At 48.6% G+C, this 20,696-nt stretch overlaps 9 protein-coding genes across 9 annotated transcripts; 3 read left to right on the top strand and 6 right to left on the bottom strand.

Moving 5' to 3' along the window:
• Positions 1–162: 162 nt before the first annotated feature.
• Positions 163–1,393, top strand: N7537_007266 (malate dehydrogenase; the record flags this gene model as incomplete). Its single annotated transcript, XM_056898323.1, has 5 exons — positions 163–231; positions 301–499; positions 559–569; positions 644–989; positions 1,044–1,393. The coding sequence occupies 5 exons, from the start codon at positions 163–165 to the stop codon at positions 1,391–1,393; spliced, it is 975 nt and encodes a 324-aa protein (XP_056754108.1).
• A 297-nt stretch (positions 1,394–1,690) lies between these two features.
• Positions 1,691–2,590, bottom strand: N7537_007265 (class I SAM-dependent methyltransferase; the record flags this gene model as incomplete). Its single annotated transcript, XM_056898322.1, has 2 exons — positions 1,691–2,319; positions 2,371–2,590. The coding sequence occupies 2 exons, from the start codon at positions 2,588–2,590 to the stop codon at positions 1,691–1,693; spliced, it is 849 nt and encodes a 282-aa protein (XP_056754107.1).
• Positions 2,591–3,214: 624 nt separating this feature from the next.
• Positions 3,215–5,199, bottom strand: N7537_007264 (acyclic terpene utilization AtuA family protein; the record flags this gene model as incomplete). Its single annotated transcript, XM_056898321.1, has 3 exons — positions 3,215–4,741; positions 4,796–5,121; positions 5,166–5,199. 3 exons carry the CDS (start codon positions 5,197–5,199, stop codon positions 3,215–3,217), a joined length of 1,887 nt encoding a protein of 628 aa, XP_056754106.1.
• Positions 5,200–5,739: 540 nt separating this feature from the next.
• Positions 5,740–8,145, bottom strand: N7537_007263 (MRX complex nuclease subunit; the record flags this gene model as incomplete). The annotated part of the gene is made up of 2 exons (XM_056898320.1): positions 5,740–8,066; positions 8,130–8,145. The coding sequence occupies 2 exons, from the start codon at positions 8,143–8,145 to the stop codon at positions 5,740–5,742; spliced, it is 2,343 nt and encodes a 780-aa protein (XP_056754105.1).
• A 1,017-nt stretch (positions 8,146–9,162) lies between these two features.
• Positions 9,163–12,576, top strand: N7537_007262 (F-box and WD domain protein; the record flags this gene model as incomplete). The annotated part of the gene is made up of 2 exons (XM_056898319.1): positions 9,163–9,508; positions 9,560–12,576. The coding sequence occupies 2 exons, from the start codon at positions 9,163–9,165 to the stop codon at positions 12,574–12,576; spliced, it is 3,363 nt and encodes a 1,120-aa protein (XP_056754104.1).
• Positions 12,577–13,755: 1,179 nt separating this feature from the next.
• N7537_007261 (uncharacterized protein) lies at positions 13,756–14,345 on the bottom strand (the record flags this gene model as incomplete). Its single annotated transcript, XM_056898318.1, has 2 exons — positions 13,756–14,037; positions 14,334–14,345. 2 exons carry the CDS (start codon positions 14,343–14,345, stop codon positions 13,756–13,758), a joined length of 294 nt encoding a protein of 97 aa, XP_056754103.1.
• A 40-nt stretch (positions 14,346–14,385) lies between these two features.
• On the top strand, positions 14,386–16,189 carry N7537_007260 (acyl--CoA ligase; the record flags this gene model as incomplete). Its single annotated transcript, XM_056898317.1, has 4 exons — positions 14,386–14,467; positions 14,514–15,122; positions 15,180–15,493; positions 15,551–16,189. The coding sequence occupies 4 exons, from the start codon at positions 14,386–14,388 to the stop codon at positions 16,187–16,189; spliced, it is 1,644 nt and encodes a 547-aa protein (XP_056754102.1).
• Positions 16,190–16,530: 341 nt separating this feature from the next.
• On the bottom strand, positions 16,531–18,144 carry gel2 (1,3-beta-glucanosyltransferase gel2; the record flags this gene model as incomplete). Its single annotated transcript, XM_056898316.1, has 4 exons — positions 16,531–17,742; positions 17,793–17,892; positions 17,958–18,088; positions 18,139–18,144. 4 exons carry the CDS (start codon positions 18,142–18,144, stop codon positions 16,531–16,533), a joined length of 1,449 nt encoding a protein of 482 aa, XP_056754101.1.
• A 1,556-nt stretch (positions 18,145–19,700) lies between these two features.
• On the bottom strand, positions 19,701–20,640 carry N7537_007258 (TOM complex receptor protein TOM20). Its single transcript, XM_056898315.1, has 4 exons — positions 20,527–20,640; positions 20,223–20,474; positions 20,055–20,116; positions 19,701–19,974 (listed from the first exon to the last, which is right to left on the bottom strand). Exons 1-4 carry the CDS (start codon positions 20,579–20,581, stop codon positions 19,849–19,851), a joined length of 495 nt encoding a protein of 164 aa, XP_056754100.1. The 5' UTR covers positions 20,582–20,640; the 3' UTR covers positions 19,701–19,848.
• Between the last annotated feature and the right edge of the window lie 56 nt (positions 20,641–20,696).

Here is a 20,696-nt window from a genome sequence, read left to right as displayed (position 1 = left end):
AGACCGAATCGTAGCAATGACTGCTTGGCATTTGGAGATGAGCGATGCTGTTTATAAAAGGTCTCATTTTCCTCATTTACATCAAGCCCAGTCCATCCATATAGTCTAAATTCAAGAGTCGAGCACATCCATACTTATCGCTCGCCCCCTCTCAGCCATAAAATGGTCAAAATTGCTCTACTCGGTGCCGCTGGTCAGATCGGCACCCCACTTAGTCTCCTGTGCAAAGCAGTATGTTCTCCCTAACAAATTAACCTTGGAAGCTATCACGCCCGAGGCTAAGTGTCTGACCCATGGAAGAGTGATCTATTTGATGAGATCTCACTCTATGATGTTGTTCATGTACCAGGCATTGCCACCGATTTGAACCATATCGACACCAGGGCCAGAGTCAGTGGCCATCTCCCCGAGGACTCTGGTCTCAAGAAGGCCCTCAGTGGCGCAGACGTTGTCGTAGTGACCGCCGGTATCGCTCGCAAGCCCGGCATGACCAGAGATGGTAAGAAATGTATTCATATAGTGCTTGATCAAGGTAGATTCCTGACCATGATTACTTAGATTTGTTCAGAGTGAATATTACCTACCAACAGTCGGAGTGCTGTAAAAAGAATGCGTGGGAAGTCAAGTGCTAACTGCAACCTAGACCAACGCCAGCATTATTCGAGACATCTTCACTGAGATTGCGGCCACATGTCCTCAAGCGTTATGTTGCGTTGTCACGAATCCGGTCAACTCGACTCTGCCAGTTGCTACTGAGGTACTGAAGAAAGCCGGTGTTTTTAATCCCACCCATATCTTCGGTGTGACAACCTTGGATGTTGTTCGCGCCTCTACATTTGCTGCCCATGCCTTGGGCGACAATGTTAATCCCAAGGGCTTCAGGGTCCCGGTCATTGGTGGTCACAGCGGTGCTACCATTCTTCCCCTGTACAGTCAGGCTCAGCCCTCGATCAACTTGGATGATGAAACTCTGGCGACTGTGATTAACCGTAAGTTAATGATGCCCAGAACGGTAAAAGGTACTTTACCAACCATGCCAACAGGTGTTCAATTTGGTGGCGACGAAATCGTCAAGAGCAAGCAGGGGGCTGGAAGCGCTACGACGTGCATGGCCTACGCTGGTTTCCGCTTCGTCAAGGCTCTTCTTGCAGGTAAAAGGGGAGAGTCCATTACCGAGGAGGCCTTTGTATACCTGCCAGGGATTCCTGAGGGCAAGGAGATTGCCGCTGATCTTGGAGTTGACTACTTCGCTGTCAAGATCCAGCTCGGAAAGGCGGGCGCTACCAAGGCCTTGCCTATTGGCAAAATATCTGAACGTGAGACTAAATTGCTCGAGGTGGCTCTCAAGGACCTCAAGGTAAATATCGCTACGGGCCTGTCTTTCATGGCATAATCGCTTTTGATCAGCCTACGGGAGGAATGAGAAATAGGCGTAGGAACCTGCGAGTGGATTGATGTACCTAAGGCCTCACGTGTTGATATGTGACAGAAATACGTGACCAATATCATATCTAGGTACGGGTTCTATAGTAAATTTCAAAATATATATGGGTATACCCATATAGACTACGGAAGATTTTAGAAAGGAGGTGAGATTCAGACTGACTGATCAAATTCACGACTATTATTACTGAAAATAAAAGCAATTAGCGAGGATAAAGCGGGGACATGCTGATCCCTATCACAGTATTCACACCCAAGAGCCCAGCCACGTAGGCAATGTCCTAAGCTTTGGACTCGGTCCAAGTGCCCGCTTGCTCTCTGCAACAGCATGGACCAATGCAGTTGCAAAGCCTTGGCGACTACCATCCTCGGATGACCCTGATCTGAGAGTATATTCTTCCGATAAGACTCGATGAACCTCCCATCTTGCATCCTCTTGTCCCTCGGAGGATTCAACAATGTCTTCTTTCTGAAGCTCCCACCCTGCCTTTTGCGCCACCGCACAAATCATCTGTGGGGATATAATGGATTGAACATTATCATTTCGGTCTAAGTCATTGTCTCTAGAGTTGAATTCAGCTTGTGAGATTGCTGCTAGCAGATGTGGCAGAGCGGCGATATCGCCGCGGACATCGAGGGAGTACTCCGAAATGAGAAGATGTTTCGTTCTTCCGCGGAGTGCTGCCAGCATTGGCAGCAACGCGTCGGCAGATGGCAGGTACCAAATTGAATGTACAAACATAGCATAGTCATAGATTTGCTCTGAAACGCTTGAATCGAGGAACTCTTCAAGGGTTGATTCATAGAAAGTCATTCGGTTGCCGATGGGATTCTGCCTTAGTTTGTCTTGTGTTTCTCCTAGAGTCATAGGTGCGCCTGGTGGGATTATCAGCCCGACTCTTATGCCATTGACTTAAATGAACAAACCGTAGTCCAATGGTGCCGGGTCAATTCCTGTGACATGGCCCTGGTCGCCCACCATGTAGGCCGCCACCAAGGTGAAATCTCCTTGCCCGCAACCAATCTCGAGGATCTTTGAGCCGAAGGGGATATTCCATTTGTTCAAAAGGTCGAGCCTATGTTGGATTTGAGGTTCCGATGACCCACCATCGGAAAGCTTCGCGATGTTGATCAAGTCTGGAGACATTGCTGCTTGTTGCACATCATAGAAAACTTGAGGCGATCAACGATTATATATGTCTGCCCACCTGCTTGAATGCCACCTTCTACTCTGCTCCGTATGTTGTAGATTGCAGTGAGATCATTCCCAAAGACAAATGAGTCACATTTTGAATAGGTCACATTATAAATCAAGGCTTTCAGTAACTGAGTCAGACACCAATGTCGCATTTGTCTTAGTGCCGGGATAAGCCCGGAGGTACCGCGGACAACCCGACGACAGGGGTTCAGGAGGGGGTGAGTCTAAGATTGGAATGAAAAGAAGTAAACAGATAGTTGCAGCAAATTTGGGGAGAAAAGAGAGGAAGAAAGGGAAATTCAGAACAGGGAAATACCTTTAGGTGAATATAGTCTAAGGTTGTTAGACTAACACTACATACATACCCCTTTGTCATAGCAGAGAGCATCAAGGTTAGCTTTCTCGACAACCAACCATGTGATATCTCCTTTCAGTACACATCTTTTTGACAGATACGGTATGTTGTAAAGAGTATTTACGACCTTCCAAGCCTCTAAGATCATATTACTTCTCGATCGGATAATAATATTGTGATTCTCTAAAGGCTTAGAACAGCGGGCAGTGAAGTCCGTTCTATAGCTTTCCTCGATTCAAGAATCGCACAGGAAGATCAACATGTCGCGCCCGCAGATACTCCGCCACATTCTTCCCCAGGAAATCGACCGTGGTGGTCACACCGACACCCCGGTCCAGCAGATTGCGAAACAGGAAATGCACCGCATGAAGGCTGGGTAACTCAAAGCGCTCAATTGCCAACTTCCGGTTCTCGTGGCCAATATCTCCCAACAGCTCTTGCGCTTTGTCAACAGACAGCAACACCCGCAGCCATTGGTACTCGTCACGGTGACGCACCCAGAAACCGCAGTTAGCGTCGGCACCTTTGTCCCCAGAGCGTGCATGAACAATCCAGCCTAGAGGGCCACGAGTCGTCGGCCCAAAGTCGCGGGTAAGATCGACCGGTCCGTTAGTGTTAGTAATGGGCTGCGAGGGTTGGCGTGATGGATATGTCCTGGTGTTTGCCGGGGGTGAGATATTGAGAGTCCGCGCGGATGCCGCCGGCTTCCAGGGCATGTGAACGCGGTGCTGGACTGCGGATTGTGGCAGCAAGCTCACATAGTACTCAAAAATGGCACGCGGAAATCCCTGGCGCATATCCAAGTGAAACGTAGCGCCAGGGTAACCCTGCATGATGTTATCGGTGATGGGTTTGAGGAACCGTGTTGGTGCAAGGTCCTCTGCATGTCGTGCCTGTACAACGACGCGCAGCGGCACAGTAGCACGGTTCTGGTTCTGCGGGTCAGAGAGGGAAGAGCCTAATAAATCAAAATTGAGCGATGTGTATTTGTCCGAATAAGGTGACAACAATTGGCGAATCTGTGCCTCCAGCATGCGAGCTTTGGCTTCGATATCCAAACCGGTCAAAAACCACCATGTCTCGGCCTGGAACCCACCTCGCGCAGTGATACCAACCTTAGTGGTAGGCGGAGGAGGACCGGATCGCACCCCATGAACAGCGACACGATTGACGCCACGCTGTGAGAAGTGTATACCATCGAGGACCGCAGTGACATCGGAGTTGAAGTACCAAGGTCCTTGTATTTCATAGAGCAGTTGGGATGTGCAAGTATCGACAGTTACAGTCCCACCAGTAGCATGCGCTTGCTTGGTGATCACAACGTCACCTTCGGCAGAGATCTCGGCGATGGGATATCGGATATTGGTCCAGCCATCTCCATCTGCGTGCTCTAGGGCTTTGAAGCCTGTAAAGTTGCCACCGCAGACATAGTTGCTGCACTCAATCAGATGGCCTGCCACAAACGCATTCGCCAACTTGTCAAGCTCATCTCGCTGCCAGCCATGGTACCAGTAAGCAGCTCCGATGACTGGTGAAGCATCCGAGACCCGCCCGCATAATACGATGTCGGCACCATCTGCGAGTGCAGCTGCAATGCCGAGGCCACCGAGATAACACTGCGCATAGATAGGCTCGAATGACCAATCTGCCAATCGCTCGCCTGTGTAAACGTTGCGAAATTCAGACCCGGAAGTCAATCCCTTCTGGACAGTAGATAGCACTTCATCCCCGGAAACCCATGCAATCTAGGCATCCAAATAAGCAAATTTTGATCAGCTCTTGGCAAGGCGCTGACTGACCTTCAAACCCAACTTCTTTGCCTCAACTATACGCATCACCACCTCGTAGAGACCCTTTGTGTCGGTCACTCCAGCATTGACCACGAGCTTAATTCCATACTTGGCTAAATCATCCAGAGCTGGCTCAAGTGCTTCGAGGAAGGAGAGCTCGTAGGCTGGAGCTGTTGGTTCTTGGGAGGTTGTCTGGTCCACGCGCCGACCTGCGGCAGTGGCCATGTTAAACTCGCTCATGAAATCAGCAATGATCACATCGACAGGATCGGTTGGGTAGTGATGCGCAAATTCAGCGATAGCCTGACGCCGGTCTGAGGCAGAGCCCGAGGCACCTAATAGGTCAGTTGGAGTACATAATGAATGCAAGTATACTAACCTGCAATGCGAATGGGGCGGCCCTGGTATGTCATTGTGTTTTAACTAAATATTGTCTTGTATCCCTGTACACAGAGGTAGTAGAATATCAGGCAATAAATGGTTGAGCCTAGGTTTTCCCACTTGTTTCCCTTCACGTCGCTTGCGTTGCACGGCCGAGGTGAGTGTGTCCCTCGGCTGAGAATGCGGGGTTCATGGAACGAGGAGAGATCTAGTCTCTGGTCTATGTGATGAAGTACGGGGAGATGTTTAAGTTTCACATTTTGTTTATCCGAAAGGGATCTCGTTCGGGCATCGGGTCATTGAAGCCTTTGGGTTTGAGTGGCAAGGGGAAGCTGCCATGCGATATCATATATCAGCTAAATTACCGTGTTGAGACTAGCGTGTTTTGTATACTTTATCCGAAAGGGTGTCCCTGTTGATTTATTTATTATTATTATATACCTGGTAGTTGGGAATCATATTCTGAGGATATCATTAAGAAATTGAAGAAACGCTGATGTTAACACCCAAGTGGTTTTCGATAACTCCATACATGCATAAAGGCATAAACATCCATGGATGTCAATCGCAAATTACCTATGACGCCTAGAGTTGGTTGGCATTTCTTCAAAGGCGTCATCGTCATCGTCATCGTCATCAATACCATCGCTGATAACACTTATGTTACGGGTGGAGCGACTAGGTCGTGATGACTGAGGCGCCGTGGCCTGTGAAGCAGAGAAGTTGAGCGTAGACTGAGCTGGCTTACCGCGTGCAGGGGCCCGCCGAGAAGCAGTCCCACCAATGGTAACCGATGACGGAGCTGACGAGGCAGCAGCACGTCCACCGCGGCGCTGAGTCGTCGTTGTCGTAGGGACAGCTTTTCGTGGCTTCGCGGTAGTAGTAGAGCGAGGCTGCTTGACAAACAGTGCCTGGGAATCATCGTCCTCGTCATCGGAGATGACATTGGCAATAACACCGTCGCCGTCATCATCATCGTCATCCAGCATTATCACGTCTGATTCTTCGTCTGAAACTGCTTGCTTTTTGCGACCCTTCGTAGTCTTTGTTTCCGGGGTAGGTTTGGACTTGTTGGTCCGTAGACCGGACGTCCCACCTCGACCACGACCCCTACCACGACCGCGTGTAGAGGCTGCGGCACGACCGCGAGCGGGCACTGTCCCATCTTCTCCAGCTTCGTCCTCTGCTGGATCTCCACCTTCATTGTCGGAATGAATAAGTGCACCAGGCTGGTCTTCCCACACGCCATCAAACTCGGAATCCCAACCATCTGGCCTAGGCTTAAAGCGCTTCTTTCCGCGAGTTCGCTTCTTCACGCCCCTTGAAAACATGGTTTCCATCTGACCGCGATATTTCTCCATAGCACTGACTAGCGAGCTTTGTTCTCTCTCCTCGTCATCCATTTCATCCTCCTCACGATCCAAGGCCAACAAGTGTTTAACCTGGCTCTCGAGGGATTCATTGACGAACATCTCCATTGCATGCTTGTCGTCCTTGTCAATGAACTGGGCAACAGCATCCCCAAAAGAATTCTGTGGCAGAATGCTTAATGACTGTGATGAGAGGAACTCGCGCACTAGCTGTTCGACTTTCACAGTGTCAAGGGCCGATAGATGAGAGACAGCCGATTCATCAACGGATTTATCATCTTTGCGCGACGTAGAAGCGGTTTTTTTCTTCCGGTAGAATTGCACCACGTCATTTACGTTAGCTACTTTACCAATGAAGCGGTTGGAGAATCGCTGTGGGTTTTCACAATCGTAACTACCTCCTTCAGGCGTGGAAGTCTCCACACGGAGGCGAACGAGAGGAAGCGGAACCTCCGGTGTGTCATCCTCGTCCTCATTAATGCGGTCGCCTTGCATCTCTAGCCATTCTGCGTTGGCTTCTTCGATCAGATCTTCGACAATGGACATGAGGAACCGAGTTACTTCTGTGCGATTGTTCTCCTTGCGTGCAAGCTTTTGGGCTCCCTTTTCTTCGGATAAGACAATTTCCCGCATCACAAACGGTCGCACTGTCTTTAATCGGATAGGTTCGTTTTTAAATTCTCGGCCAGTTACACTCAAAATCGAGACCTGTTTTGCGACAGCCTCTCCAGGTACCAAGGACGTTGCGACAGACGATCCTGGTTGCATAACATGGAATTTGGTCTCTGGATTGAGCTTAGGATCAATCAGGCATTCATGTTCATGGCCCCAGACGACCAAATCGAGAAATTCGGGAAGAAAATTCTCCGGCAGGTAACTGGTTTCTGTATGGGCATGATGATTCTGATGCACAGACATCAAATTGAACCAGTCATTTTTCTGGACAGACGGTTGGAAGAATTTAACCTTGCCGTCACGAAAGGTGCGGAACAGTCGCTCGTCCCGAACGTTGCTCATTCCGTACAACGCAAGCTTTGTCCGGCCTTTCTGTAGCAAGACAGGTTTAATTTGAATGTTGTCTGACTCCGGAGTCCGGCCATAGTAGTTAAGAAGGCCGGACACTTGTAATAGATCTAGTGCGGCTAGATGACCCTCTCCCGAGGGATCGTCGTGATTTCCGTGGATAGAGAATATAGGGATCGCGACATTCATATCCAGGTCCTCATAGTTGACATGGTTGAATGCTCCCTGGAAGTTCTCACTTGCATCGCTGAGCATCTCCAGCTCACAGGGCTTGTCCCCGAAACAGTTCATTCGAATTGACCGCATGACCTGGTACATAGATTTCCGGGATGGCTTATTCTCATGAAACAAGTCTCCGGCCAGGAGTACCATATCGACATCCCGTTCCTTGGCCAGGCACATTATTTCGTGGAAGCTCTTCCAGCTGTCGTCCCCACGGATGGGGTCTCGTTCGTTGTAGCCGACATGATTATCGGTGGAGATGAGAATGCGAATGGTTTCCGCCTCTATATATATATATATATATATATCAGTAGGCTGAAAGCGATTCGGTGTCGAGAGCATCTTACCATTTGTTCCAGGCATTTTGGTTGACCGAATTCACGTGTCTTATCCAGTAGTAGCCTTTATGCGCGGGGATTGGGGTTGATGAGGTAATGAAGGGGGAACGACTGGAAAAATGTCATGTATCAATGAGCGATTCCAGGAGAATCACATCAAATTCGCAACTGATCCGTACTGAGAGAGTGGGTGATACTCCAGGGCTCGCTGGTTTGGCTTCTATCGCGCTATCACGTGCAGAACGCGTTCTAGGTAGCAGTCATTAAGGATAAATGAAGAAATGAGGTGGGAAATTTTCCAAAAAAAAAAAAAAAAAGAAAACAAGATATGATAATGGTTGATAAGAGATAAATTTTCCAATGATTATCAAATAATAACCTTTTGCCATATCGTATATAACCCTAGTAGTATGTATCTAAAGTAGAACAGAGCCGCATATCGCAACGCGTACGAGTACCTAGCGGCCCTATTCGCTTTTATTGCCAGCAGAAAATTACAAGTCAATTGAGTTAAGAGCTTCTAGTTTTATGAATGTATTATGTATGAAAAATGTCGGTTATAGGAAATGTGTTCTACACCTATTCTCCAATTTACGACCGGTTCCAAGGTTGTCATAAACAGAAGCCTAAGAAGAGACTAGAAAAGACTTCATACAGATTACCCAAATCTTATATTGTTGAGTATAGAAGCCATATAAGTGGCTAAATGTTCTGCTCCTATATAAAATAACTATATATAAAATCCAGCGACAATTCTCATCAGAATTGATGTGTGTTAAAGGCGGAAAGTCAAGCGGTGAACCCTAACAGCCAATAGGACTAAAGTACCCTCGTGACCGCTGTCCGCGATAGCCGCATCTGCTTAATGTGCGGGATGGCCACTTTGCCTCGCCTTCGGCATCTTTGCTCTCTCCCATTTCTCTCTCTTCAACGCCGTCTCACTTTCCTATAACCCCTTTTCGTCGCATTTCTTGACTCGACTGACCCAAGCTTTTTCGCTGGCTCAGTCGCTACCACCTCATATTTCCGTTAAAACCTTTTTATGCAACCAGAGCCTACTGCCGTGTCTCAACATACGACCCCCGTTGACTCATACCCAGTCATTATCAGTCCCACCCAGTATGGACATGACCTCGACGACGCTCAAGTCTCTGATTTCCTCGCGCGAGAGGAGATTAGAGACTCTGCAGACGTCCCGAGCATGTCGACACAACACGAATCTCATGCGTCGTTGAACGAGGTCGACGGTCGCCATGCCCCGCCCTCGGCCGATCGAGCGAGCCAGCATGAGAAAGCTCGGACTCCCCCCGGAGAAGCAGCGATTGCTGGATCTTGCTTGGTAGCTTCTATCGGACAGTCGCAGACATCTCTTGATGCATTTCCAAATGGTAGGTGTCCTGCAATTCTACGGCGCAATTATTCCTAACTGTGATTTCCAGAGGTTCTCACCCATATCCTATCGCATCTACCACCTCAATCCTTGTCCGCCATCACGTTGGTATCCCGTCGATTTCATGCGCTAGTGACCACTCCTCATGCTTGGAGAATCGCCTTCTCGCGATTTTTCCCAGGGCCCCATGCCGTTGAGGATGGTCGGCGTACCAATTCCGATGCGGCAGACCTACAGTCGGACAGGCGATTCTTTGCGAGGCTGACTGCCCTAGCTTCTTGGCGCAGCGAATACATCTTGCGCACTCGCTTGATGCACTCGTTGTCCCGGGGCAAACCGGCCCTGTTCAACCCGTCCAAGAAGCATGGAACTGTACGCGCGGCGAGTGCTCGCCATGGTAGTGCCATAGCTACGTATACATCACAGCTCCTCTTTCCGGTCAGTCACATACATGCCTCTTTCCGGCCTGACAAAAACCCTCTCTTCATCCATGGAGCCGCAGAGCAAGGGATTGCGTCTGCCAGTGACCCATCGACTGTAAAAGTCGGCACTTGGGGTGTCTCCGACCACCAGATGTTCCGCCACTTTGCAGATATGTTCCCTGGTGAAGCGCAATACGGCCTCGGATCGGGTGATATGATCGGTGTGCCCAACTTGATGGACGTCAGTCAACCATATGGCATGATCTATGGCGAAGGCTGTCCCCAGGGCCGCAGCTACTTTATTTCAGCGACGGAGCAGCGTGGTCGTTTCTTGGGAGCTTCAGATTTGGGTTCTCACCCACCACTCGGCATCCCCGCTGTGAACATGATCACACATGCTGTCTGTTCGGTGTGGATTGCTAAATCCTCTCACATCCTCAAGATGACCCAGGGGCTAGTGGGAATGCTGTCTGGATCATCTTCGGGCGTGTTAACGGCGTATTCTATAGGCCCTCACCCGACTTACGAAAGGCGATACGAACCCGGTCAAGTGACCGCTAGATGGGTCCTGTCCCCTGGTGTCCCTATTATTGGCATTGCCGTGGATGATCAATATTCACCCAAGCGCCATTTAGGAAAACGAATTTGGGCTGTTGCTCTCAATGCTCTAGGGGAAATATTCTACCTCACAGAACTTCCTCGGGCACCTGAGATTCCACTCACAGCCAAACTCAACACCGAGCAGCTTGATGAGGTGGCTTGGAAGACTGGCAGAAGTGTTCATTGGGAGATGGTCGAAGCGAGCAGACGTGTGGCACGCCCAGATCCCTTTAATCGTGAATTGATCGATGGCAGCTATAGTCCGCGCTCGTCATCGGATTCCATGGGGCTCAATGAACACCAGATTGCTGCTGAAACGAAAGAGATTGAAAATTATATTTCTTTCAAGCCCAAACACTTCCGCAAGGTCTGTGAAAACTGGGACATGCAGCGCGATCTTAAGGTGGACTTTGCTGGCGATGATGGGTGCGGGGCAGGCGAGTCAGTCATTATCATTGCTCGTGGCTCGGGCGAAGATGCAAAGGCATCGCTTCGACGGTTCATGCGCACTGCTTCTACGTCTGACTTCAGCTCGCCGGCCACGCCAGAGCCCTTACCGGGTACACCAGAAGCTACGCCATCACTCTTCGGCGGCCCAGTGAACATACCAAGTCCGAACATCGCCAGCAGTCTTCCCCCTTCTCGATCCTCCGGGCGGATGGGCTCACATTCGACCAATTTCGGGTGGCGTCTGTCGGATTTTGTTTTCGGTGATCGCAAATCTACGGAAGTGAGCACTACTGCATTGGATACATCCACTTTTGCGACTCTCACTGCCGAAGAGGATCCTCTTTTAGCTATGTCCGGGAGCTCTACTTCGTCTACAATATCCTCCCCAATTTTACCACATATGGATCGGCCGCGGTCGAGCCTAGAAGTTCCTGGGCAACGCGCTCGATACCTAGCTGTTGGAACACGCACTGGAATGGTGTTTGTCTGGGATATCCGAGCCCCGGCGGCGAAGTCTGCGGAGATGATCAATTGCATTTCCTCATTGCGCACTATTCAAACAGACTCGCCCCAGGTGTCTTCCTTGGCTATCACATCGTTATATCTTGTTCATGGCGGTAACGATGGCCTTGTGCAAGCCTGGGATCCGCTAGCATCGTCTACCAAGCCAATCCGGACGATCAACTCCCGTTTTTCGACCCGGGCTCGTCGTAGGCTTGTGCAAGCTGAGGCATCTATTCTAGGTGTTGGAAACAATTACTATGCTACAGGCGCAATATGCCTTGATACAGACCCAACCGTTCTGCGTGGAATGGTCTCACTTGGGACCCACTTGCGATACTGGTCTTACAGTTCTTCCGAGGCTGATCAGTACAAGAGGAGCAAGCGCCGCATCCGCCACTTAATGCGTGGCGGCAACGGGGCCGGCGAAGGCCAACGCTTCAACAATAGTGGTCGGGGTGCAATTGAGGACTTTATTGAAGATGAACGCGTTGATATGGAGCGTCAAAGGATTGCCGACGAGAAAGAACGAGCACATTTGAGCGCGCGTTTCGGAATTGATCTTCTTGGGCCAGACATTGACGAGGAACAGCTTTTGCTGTATGCCCAACTCCTGAGCGAGGAGGCCTGCTCTGGCGATGCGACGAAACCCACGGACAGCACCGCAATCTCCAGCTCGGCCACAAGCACTTCATTCGACACCATTGGTCCTAGTTCGGTTGACCCTGACGAAATCTCGTCCTCTTCATCTCCCTATCAAGATGCCGCGGACGATAATGATGATGACGAACTGGCCGAGGCAATTCGTCTTAGCTTGCTTGACGAGCAAGGTATTGGCCAGACGTTGTCTATCCCTATCAAGTATGCCAAGGGAGTACACCCGCCTCGACAGCCATCGCCTAGAGATGAGGTGGCTGAGGGCAGTAGACAGCAGGAGATGGATGATCTGGAATTTGCAATTCAGCTCAGCTTGGCTGAGGGCAAGAGTCGCGATGATGGCGTAGAGGAGTGGGAGGAATTTCCATCTCTCGCGTCGGGGCCAATGCCTGCTTCACCGTCAGGCAAAGGCAAGGGGAAAGCGAGGGCTGTTTAGTCTCGATTTTGAGTTATGTTGCATTTTGCATTTCGATTTCCTGTCGTGTTATTGTTCAATGTTTTCGAGTGTTTGCATTTGTATCAATCGAAATATTCCTTTTGATGTGATATTGACCGGCTAGCACGCACTGGGACCAACCTCCTTACAACAACCAGTATGGAAAATTTAGAAATCCGTCTATCAACATTTACCTGATAACGCCAGCCGAATCTCCGAGGGAAATAGGCTTAGGTATGGATCCTGTCTCTTCATATATTACACATAGAAGGGTCGATTACAACTTTTTCACATGTATGTTCTATATTTAGGCGGCGAGCACCAATAATTGGGAGTCATCTACCAGAAAAAAAAAGAAAAAAAAGAAAACCAAATACACGTCTAAGAGATCCAAAAAGACCATCTAAAATGACTACCAGGAAAGAATAGCCAAAGAGACCTGACGGGCCGCATAAGTGAACGACTATTCAAGGTTGTGTACATTTGTATCATATCTATATGAAGAAACCCGAGTGCATGAAGATTGGGACGACTGTCAATTAGATTGATGAGAGTAGCGAGGAGCAAAATAAATGGGCAAAAGAGAAGACAGGACACTGTCAAGTCATTCCTCTGATACCATTCCTTTAAAGATCTGAACCTGGAATTACTCCAGTCCGTGACATCACAAAAAGGTTATCGGTCTTTCGTGTCAGGGGAGGCTTATCAATCTGGAATAGTTGGCAGACAACATCTGGAGCAACCGGAATTTCGGCTTCTAAGAACTCGGGGTCTCGGAAGCCTACGAAATGACTATCAAACATTAGCCCCAATTCCGAATTATCTGAAGATATTGTTGGCCTACATAGTCTGCGTCTGCGTCTTGTTGCGCTGTAGGGGCCTTCATCGGCGAGCAATACTCCGATTTCCCCAGCGAGACTGCCATATATCAGCATCCTTCTTTTATGAATCTTATCGAAGGAATTTACCTAAATTCTTCAATGAGCACCCTGCGAATGGTCATTTGAGTATCTGGCGACAGCTCCCAGAAGGTACCGGCCGCGTCCTCATCCCCAAGAGGGAAGCCCTCTACCCTTTCGAAATCTATCCATGTGATCCATACTGGGACTGGCCCAGATGTATCCTGGATTTTCTGTTGCCATGCTAAGAGCTTAGGTGTATTGGGGGATTTTCTTTCTTTCAGAGTTGGGTGGCTTTGAGCTCCGGAGTGAGTTGGGTGGCTTCCCGAGATACATGGTCTGAGACTTTGCCCTTAACCGAGGGAATCTGTTGTACAATACAAAGGTAGGCATATTTGTTGTTGGAAGAGTCACTGGCGTCTCGACAGAGGAACTTGGCGGAGGCAAGGGAGGGGTGTGGCTCGGTGTCTTCAAACTGCTCGTGCTCGTTAACTTTCTCAACAATTTTCCAACGTGAGACAGGTTCTGTCAGTTTGATGATCTTGCCCTTCTTGAAGGGACACTGGAAACCAGCTTTTGTTATCGGCCATGGTGGATAGAGTGATCAGGAGAGAATGGAAACTGTATCTAGAAAAAGAGGAAGTAGAGTTGTTATGCAGTTTTATAGATATTGCCCCCCTCTATTGTTGTTAATCCCCAACTATAGAACATAGTGAAAAGGGTATAAGATTTTATAACCGAATTGAGCATGTATAATATTTAAAAGAGACGTCAAAATATCAAAATATCAAATACAAATTGTTTATAGGCAAGATCGGATGTGAGGAAGTTCTTGCGTCATGGCCTGGGATCACTTACATATATATACATATATACGTAACTTGAACTCCTCCATACTCCATCCACAACCATGCAACATATAGAGATCCCTCCACTTGATGTTTGGGATTGTCTCTTCGAAAGAAGAGTGAAACCTTTCCCAGATGACCATAGTACGTACATTTTGCCCATATCAAAACCAGATACTAACAGGTATAGTCATCTTCAAATCGCCATCAGGCGAAGTCCGGACCTACAGCGACATTCGATCCCAAGCCCTAAGTTTTGGTGCCAATCTCCAAAGCCAGTGGGAATGGCAAAAGGGTGATATTCTCTTAGTTTTTGCACCAAATGACATTGATGTCCCCGCGTTATTTTGGGGATGCCATTGGGCCGGAGGGGTAGTCTCACCGGCCAACCCGACATACACTGCCGATGAGTTGAGATACCAACTCAGTGATACTGGGGCAAAAGCACTTGTTGTACACACCTCGCTCTTAGACACTGCAATTGCAGCTGCAAAACGCGTTGACTTTCCTGTTGCTCACATGTTGGCAGTCGGTCCCGGTTCTCTAGAAGTAGAGCTGCAACATGTCGAATCTATGATAGGAGGTGGAGCGCCTGGAACAACACGCCCGAAGATAGACGCAGCCGTCGATACAGCCTTTTTAGTGTATTCTTCCGGGACTACGGGACGGTCCAAGGGGGCAAGGATCACCCATACCAATCTTGTGGCGGAGATCATCATACAGGGACAAGTTGACGGTGAACACATAAGCTGGAGACATGATCGGTTCCTCGCATTCTTACCAACATATCATATCTTCGGTATGTCAACTTTAAGTGGAGATAACCTCATTTACAGGCTAACCAGTCTATGTGCAGGACTTGTATGTCTAGTACATTTCCCTCTTTTGAGGGGAATAGAGACAACAATAATGGAGGAGTTCTCTGTCAAATCCTTCTTGCACAACGTTCAAACCGAATCAATCACCCATATCTATGTTGCTCCGCCTGTGGTTCTGTACCTGGCCAAAGATCCCGCAATGACGCGCGAACAACTATCATCATTGAGAATGGTAACCTCGGGCGGTGCACCACTAGCACCGGATCTAGTCCGTGCTGTGCACACTCGTCTGAAGATTCCGGTGCGCCAGGGATTTGGATTGACCGAGTCGACAGCTGTCTCCCACATGCAGGTATCCTCCATCAGATCCATATAATTCTTCGGGCCCTTAAATAACTTATTCCAACAGAGATGGGACCGATGGGGTCAAGCATTAGGCTCAAGTGGTCCTCCATATCCCCAAGTCGAGACAAAGTTCATTGATGAGCAAGGCAACCCAGTAAGCAAAGGCGAAGGTGAACTGTGTCTTCGAGGACCGACCATTTTTCCAGGTTATCATAACAATGCCGAGGCCACTGCGCATTCTATCACACCCGATGGATGGTTCAAAACCGGTGATATCGGATTCCAAGATGAGGAGAGGAATCTCTTTATCACAGATCGCTTAAAGGACCTCATTAAATTCAAGGGCTTCCAAATCCCCCCAACGGAGATAGAGAGCGTCTTGCATGAACATCCGTTTGTCCGAGATGTCGCTGTGATTGGACTTGTTGTCCAGAGGATTGCGTCCGAGATACCAGTTGCTTATGTGGTTCTTGAGAAGACGGATAAACCAACGAAGCATGTTGCAGAGGAGTTGGTAGCCTACGTTGATGGGAAACTAGCTCCTCGTAAAAAGCTTCGGGGTGGGATTATTCTGATCGATGAGATTCCTAAGAGTGCCTCTGGCAAGATTTTGAAGCGGATCTTGAAGACTAGGGCCGAAGGAGTCGATCAAGGGAAAGCTATTGGCGCTACAATCTATGAGGATCGATCTTTCAAGCTATGATATTTACAAGAAAGGACGAAATACGAATATTCGTGACATAAACATTAGTAGGAAGTAAAAGGATTTCTTGCCACCATATATTGCGTCTACAAACTCCTTCGCAGTGTTCATGCGATGGTTTGATGCTGGAAGCTTGAAAGCACGAGAAGAAAAATCAAAGCCGTGAATTATCCCAAAGGAATCATGTACAAATTGGCAACTGAATCACAGGAAAGCCGGGCAAAAAGGATAGGGGTAACCCATACAGAAAATAGATACTCGAGACCCGATTTTAGCCTCTTGGCCATCTCAGTCCGAACTCTGAATCTTATAAATGAACTAATCAAAAGCAGCCAGGGCAATTACATCAGGGATGCAAGCAGCATGAAGAAACCTCCTGCACCACCAAGGGCAATCGAGGGAGCGCCATTAGGAGAGGCGGCATTGGGGGTGGAAGTACCGGAGCTGGAGGAGGAGCTAGATGAACCGGAGGAGGAACCGGAGGTACTTGATCCGGAGGAAGTCGACCCGGAGGAAGACGGGGTGTTAGCACCGCTCTTCACCTCAAACTTGACATCCGTAATCTCCTTGCCGGTGTAGTCATACACCTTCTGGGGGATGGTGGTGGACGAGACAGAGACTAACTTGCCAGTGGCGGCATCGGGCAGACCATTCTTGATGTAGTCCGAGACCTTGGAAGGAACCTCGGGCAGATCCCAGGCATCGTAGAAAGACTTGCTCTTGATGAGTGAGGCACTGCATGCCTCGGCCTTGACATTGGCCTGTGTGGCATTGCTTGACATGATGCGGTCCATGTCCAGCTTGTTGAGCTGTTTCTGGAAGTTATCATAGTCGATAAGAGTGGTCACGGTCTTAGAGTCGTTAACCTTGACCAGGCCGTAGTCGTTCTTCTCCTGTGTCCATTCGTAAACGAGACCACCAGAGAAAGCCTGGGTCATCTCCACGCCGTAGAGGGCCTGCACTTCGGTAAAGATACGGGGCTTGACATCGTTACAGCCGTACTCGGAGAAGAAAACGGGGATAGTGGCGTTGGTGAAGTCCTCGGTTAAGACATCGAAGCCGCTGGCCTTGTAAGAGGAGTCACCACACCAAGAGTAAGAGTTGAGACCGAAGAAGTCAGCGCGGGAAGAGGTCGAGTTCTTGAGTTCACACTCGAAATAGTGAGTAGTGTCCATCAAGATGTTACGGATGTCGGCAGCGGAGTATCCAACGGGAATGGCGCGCTTCGCATTCTTGGCGATGTAATCCTTCATATCACGGACGACGGCACGGATGTACTTGGGAGCCAGGTAATGGGCATCCTCGTTGATCACCTCATTTCCAGCGAAGAAGCCCAGGACGTTGTCGTAGTTCTTGAAGCCCTCGATGACACCGAACACCTGCTTGTAGTAGATGGCGCTGTAGGTGGTCCAGGGGGCGCTGCGGTCCAGGTAGCCACCGGCCAGAGGGTTGCTGACGTCCAGAATCATGTAGATACCGGCGGCGTTGAAGATCGACGCGCACTCGTCGTGGTTGAGAGAGGGTTCCAGGTTGTACACACGGATGGTGTTGACCTATAGAAATTAAGTTGCTGTACGGCAAGGAAGATGGGATCTAGACCTACACCTAGGCGCTGCATCAGGGCAGCATCGCGCAAGCAGACATCTGCATCGCTCAAAGGGTCTAGCTTCGTGGTGAAGCCAGCTTCACCACCGGGCTGGTAACTATTGAGGGATCAGCCACCGTAGAATGTGGGAAAGAAACAGCCCTGGAGGCAAGGAAGTCTTACTCAACACCGATGATTTGGAAACGATCCTTGGTCTTGGAGTCAACAAAGTCCTTGCCGCTAACTTCGAGTGGGGTCAGAGCGGCCGCGGTGCTGGCGAGCGCACACACGGATGCGAAGAGACCGGTGTAAGACTAGAAGGTCAGTTCGTGGGCTACAATGATAGAGATGCGACAACACATACAATCATTGTGGAATCAAAGTATAGAAAATCAACACTATATAGAGAGAAGAAGGATATAATAAGGCGATATAAGATGAGATAAGATAACGAGTGACAGCGCAATGGCGCGAAAATGGAAGGAACGACTGGAACCAAAAGAAGAAGAAAAGGAAATCGAAGGAATTAAACGTCTTAAATGATATTAAATGGGCTAAATGGGTCAAATGAGTTAAATGAGCTAAATAACTTGGAAATACTTTCTACAGAGACCCAATTGATCAGCGGTCTCAATTTAGTGGAGAGCCACAATCTCTGAACAAATAATAGGGGGTCTTGGAGGGTCTTGGAGGGTCTTGCGTTCTTGGATGTTTCACATCTTCGTTTCATTTAGGTATATCGGCTATGCAGGACTCCGTAGTATATACAATAATTCTACCTATGAATATTATACTAAATTACATTTATAATGTCAAAAGGTTTGAGCTCCATTTCTTTTCTTTCCCCCAATTTCCTTTCTTTCCCCTAGGACGAACTCGGCCAAGTACGGCCAAGAATTCCCACTCAGGGCCAAGGTGCCATTCAATAGTGATTGCTCGGACGCTATGTCTGGGCGATCTGGGCTATTTGGGCTGTGTTGAAAGGCTACTTTCAGGGGTATCGGCAACAGAAACCTCCAAGTCCCTCCATGCCGTTATTAGAAAAAATTAGAAAGTTGGCGATAAGTATTATGCCCCAGTGTGGTTAGGGCTGGGAGATCGTGGCCTTGTATTTCAGGTGTCGAACACCGACCTGCCTGATTCGGAATATCCTGTCTCACTTCATACTTGACCTCTTATTTACTCTTCTTCTTTCTTCTACTCTCATTCTATCCATCCATCTATCTATCCCTCCCATGATGAACATTTTGAATGAACTCGAATAAATTTGACTTATAAACCTCAAATCCATCCTAACTAAAGAAAGCCCCGGAATCAATACCTTGGCAATAGATTGTAGCACAGCGGAGAGCTCCACGGAGTAAGGGACCAATCATCGTCAAGAATAACTGGCCTGGCTCTAGTTGTATAGGATGATACTGGAAATCCTACCCAACCACTGCCTGTCTCTCTTGCCTCTCTCCCCACCTTCATTCGTTCACTTGGCTTCTTCCTCTTCCTTGTCCCATCGTCCCAACCCACAAACAAATAGCAACAGGGCGCTAGTAAGCGCACTCGATTCTAATACCAGCGAACATTCCTCGTCTTACATGACCGCTGCAGAGTGCACGAAATAACTTCTTCTCATTGAACATATGGACTCCTCACTAGCCATATTAATTACTACCACGGGATCATTATATAATTGATGTTCGAACGTCTTGAGACTAGGGTCCCGAATGAAGGAGTGTTTGATAGATGGGTTCTCCCCCCAAGAATGGACCAGTCTATAAACGTCTTCCTGGACACAAGATGGAAGGGGTGTATATACCTCGTAGGAAAGAAAGTCAAAAGAGAGAAGAGGTAGCTTTAGATTGGTGGTATCTCTTGTGTTCCATATGATTGGACTATTTAGCAATGAAACGCCATCAATCAGTCCAACTTACAGGTAGCCTTCATCCACGCCCTTTTGTTTTCCGTATCCCCCACGGCTCATGGGCAACGGACATACTAGTTCTCCGCGATATAAATTATGTGATACAAATTTGAGAATTCTATCTAAAATACAAGTTGTCGAGAGGTCAGGTCCAGTCTTCTATTCGATGTTATCGTCGGTGCCAGTCTTGGCGCCGACAGATTGACCACCATCAAGTGCGATAAGTTCGGCGAGAATTTCAAGGGTTTCCTTGGGAACGGTCTTATCGTAAATTCCGATCAAATCCTGAGTAATTGTAGCAGTTAGAATGATGAACAAAATGATGAAAAAGGCAATAGGTAACGTCAGGCATGGGTTGTACTTACCTGAGGCTGGGGGTAGACCTTCAATGCTTTCCAAAAGGCAATTGCCGCTTCGACTTGAGAGCCTAAAGGTTCAGTTAGCCATCTGTTTATCCCGGTTACGACGTGTAACCGATATCTCGATCCCGTCCCTCAGAATCGAGATAGGATGAGACAATGGATTCAATTTACCTTCCGAAGCACAAAGAGATTCGCCCAACGCGACTTGGCTCATAAAGAAGCTTTCCTTCTCTTCGAGGTCTGTTGGAAGTTCACCGTTTCTCTTCACTTGTTCGAGCGCATTCTTGAGCTCTGCGACCCTGGCTGCGGCGCCGGCCTCTGCCTCCTGTTTCACGCTTTGTTCGACCTTCTTGTTGTTCTTCTTCAACGACTTGCGGAAGTTAGGGTCGCTTTGACGCTTGTGATCGAAATAAACGGCGTAGGCTGATAAACACGGTTAATAATTGAAAAACGCGGCAAGACGAATACTACATACCGAGAACTCCCGTCAGGATCGTGCCGGCGACGATGGCAGTGTTTCGGAAAGCCATAGTGAAGATGTGGGATGAGATCGAATTAGAGGTATGGGATTTGTCCCAGGTTAGAAGTGTATGGGGACTTGGAAAGGCGATAGTGGTTGAGTGGTGGTTGAGTGATAAAAATGTT

The sequence above is a fragment of the Penicillium hordei genome (genome assembly GCF_028827395.1).
Source record: "Penicillium hordei strain IBT 12815 chromosome Unknown utg000003l_segment0_segment0, whole genome shotgun sequence".
Lineage (NCBI taxonomy): Eukaryota > Fungi > Ascomycota > Eurotiomycetes > Eurotiales > Aspergillaceae > Penicillium > Penicillium hordei.
This window is presented reverse-complemented; position numbering and strand designations above follow the sequence as displayed.

Coding starts and splice junctions, on each gene's coding strand:
- N7537_007258 (XM_056898315.1), bottom strand. CDS start 20,581: ATGGCTTTCCGAAACACTGCCATCGTCGCCGGCACGATCCTGACGGGA. Junction 20,117..20,222: donor ATCTCTTTGTGCTTCGGAAG/GTAAATTGAATC, acceptor CTGAACCTTTAG/GCTCTCAAGTCGAAGCGGCA. Junction 19,975..20,054: donor AGGTCTACCCCCAGCCTCAG/GTAAGTACAACC, acceptor ACAATTACTCAG/GATTTGATCGGAATTTACGA.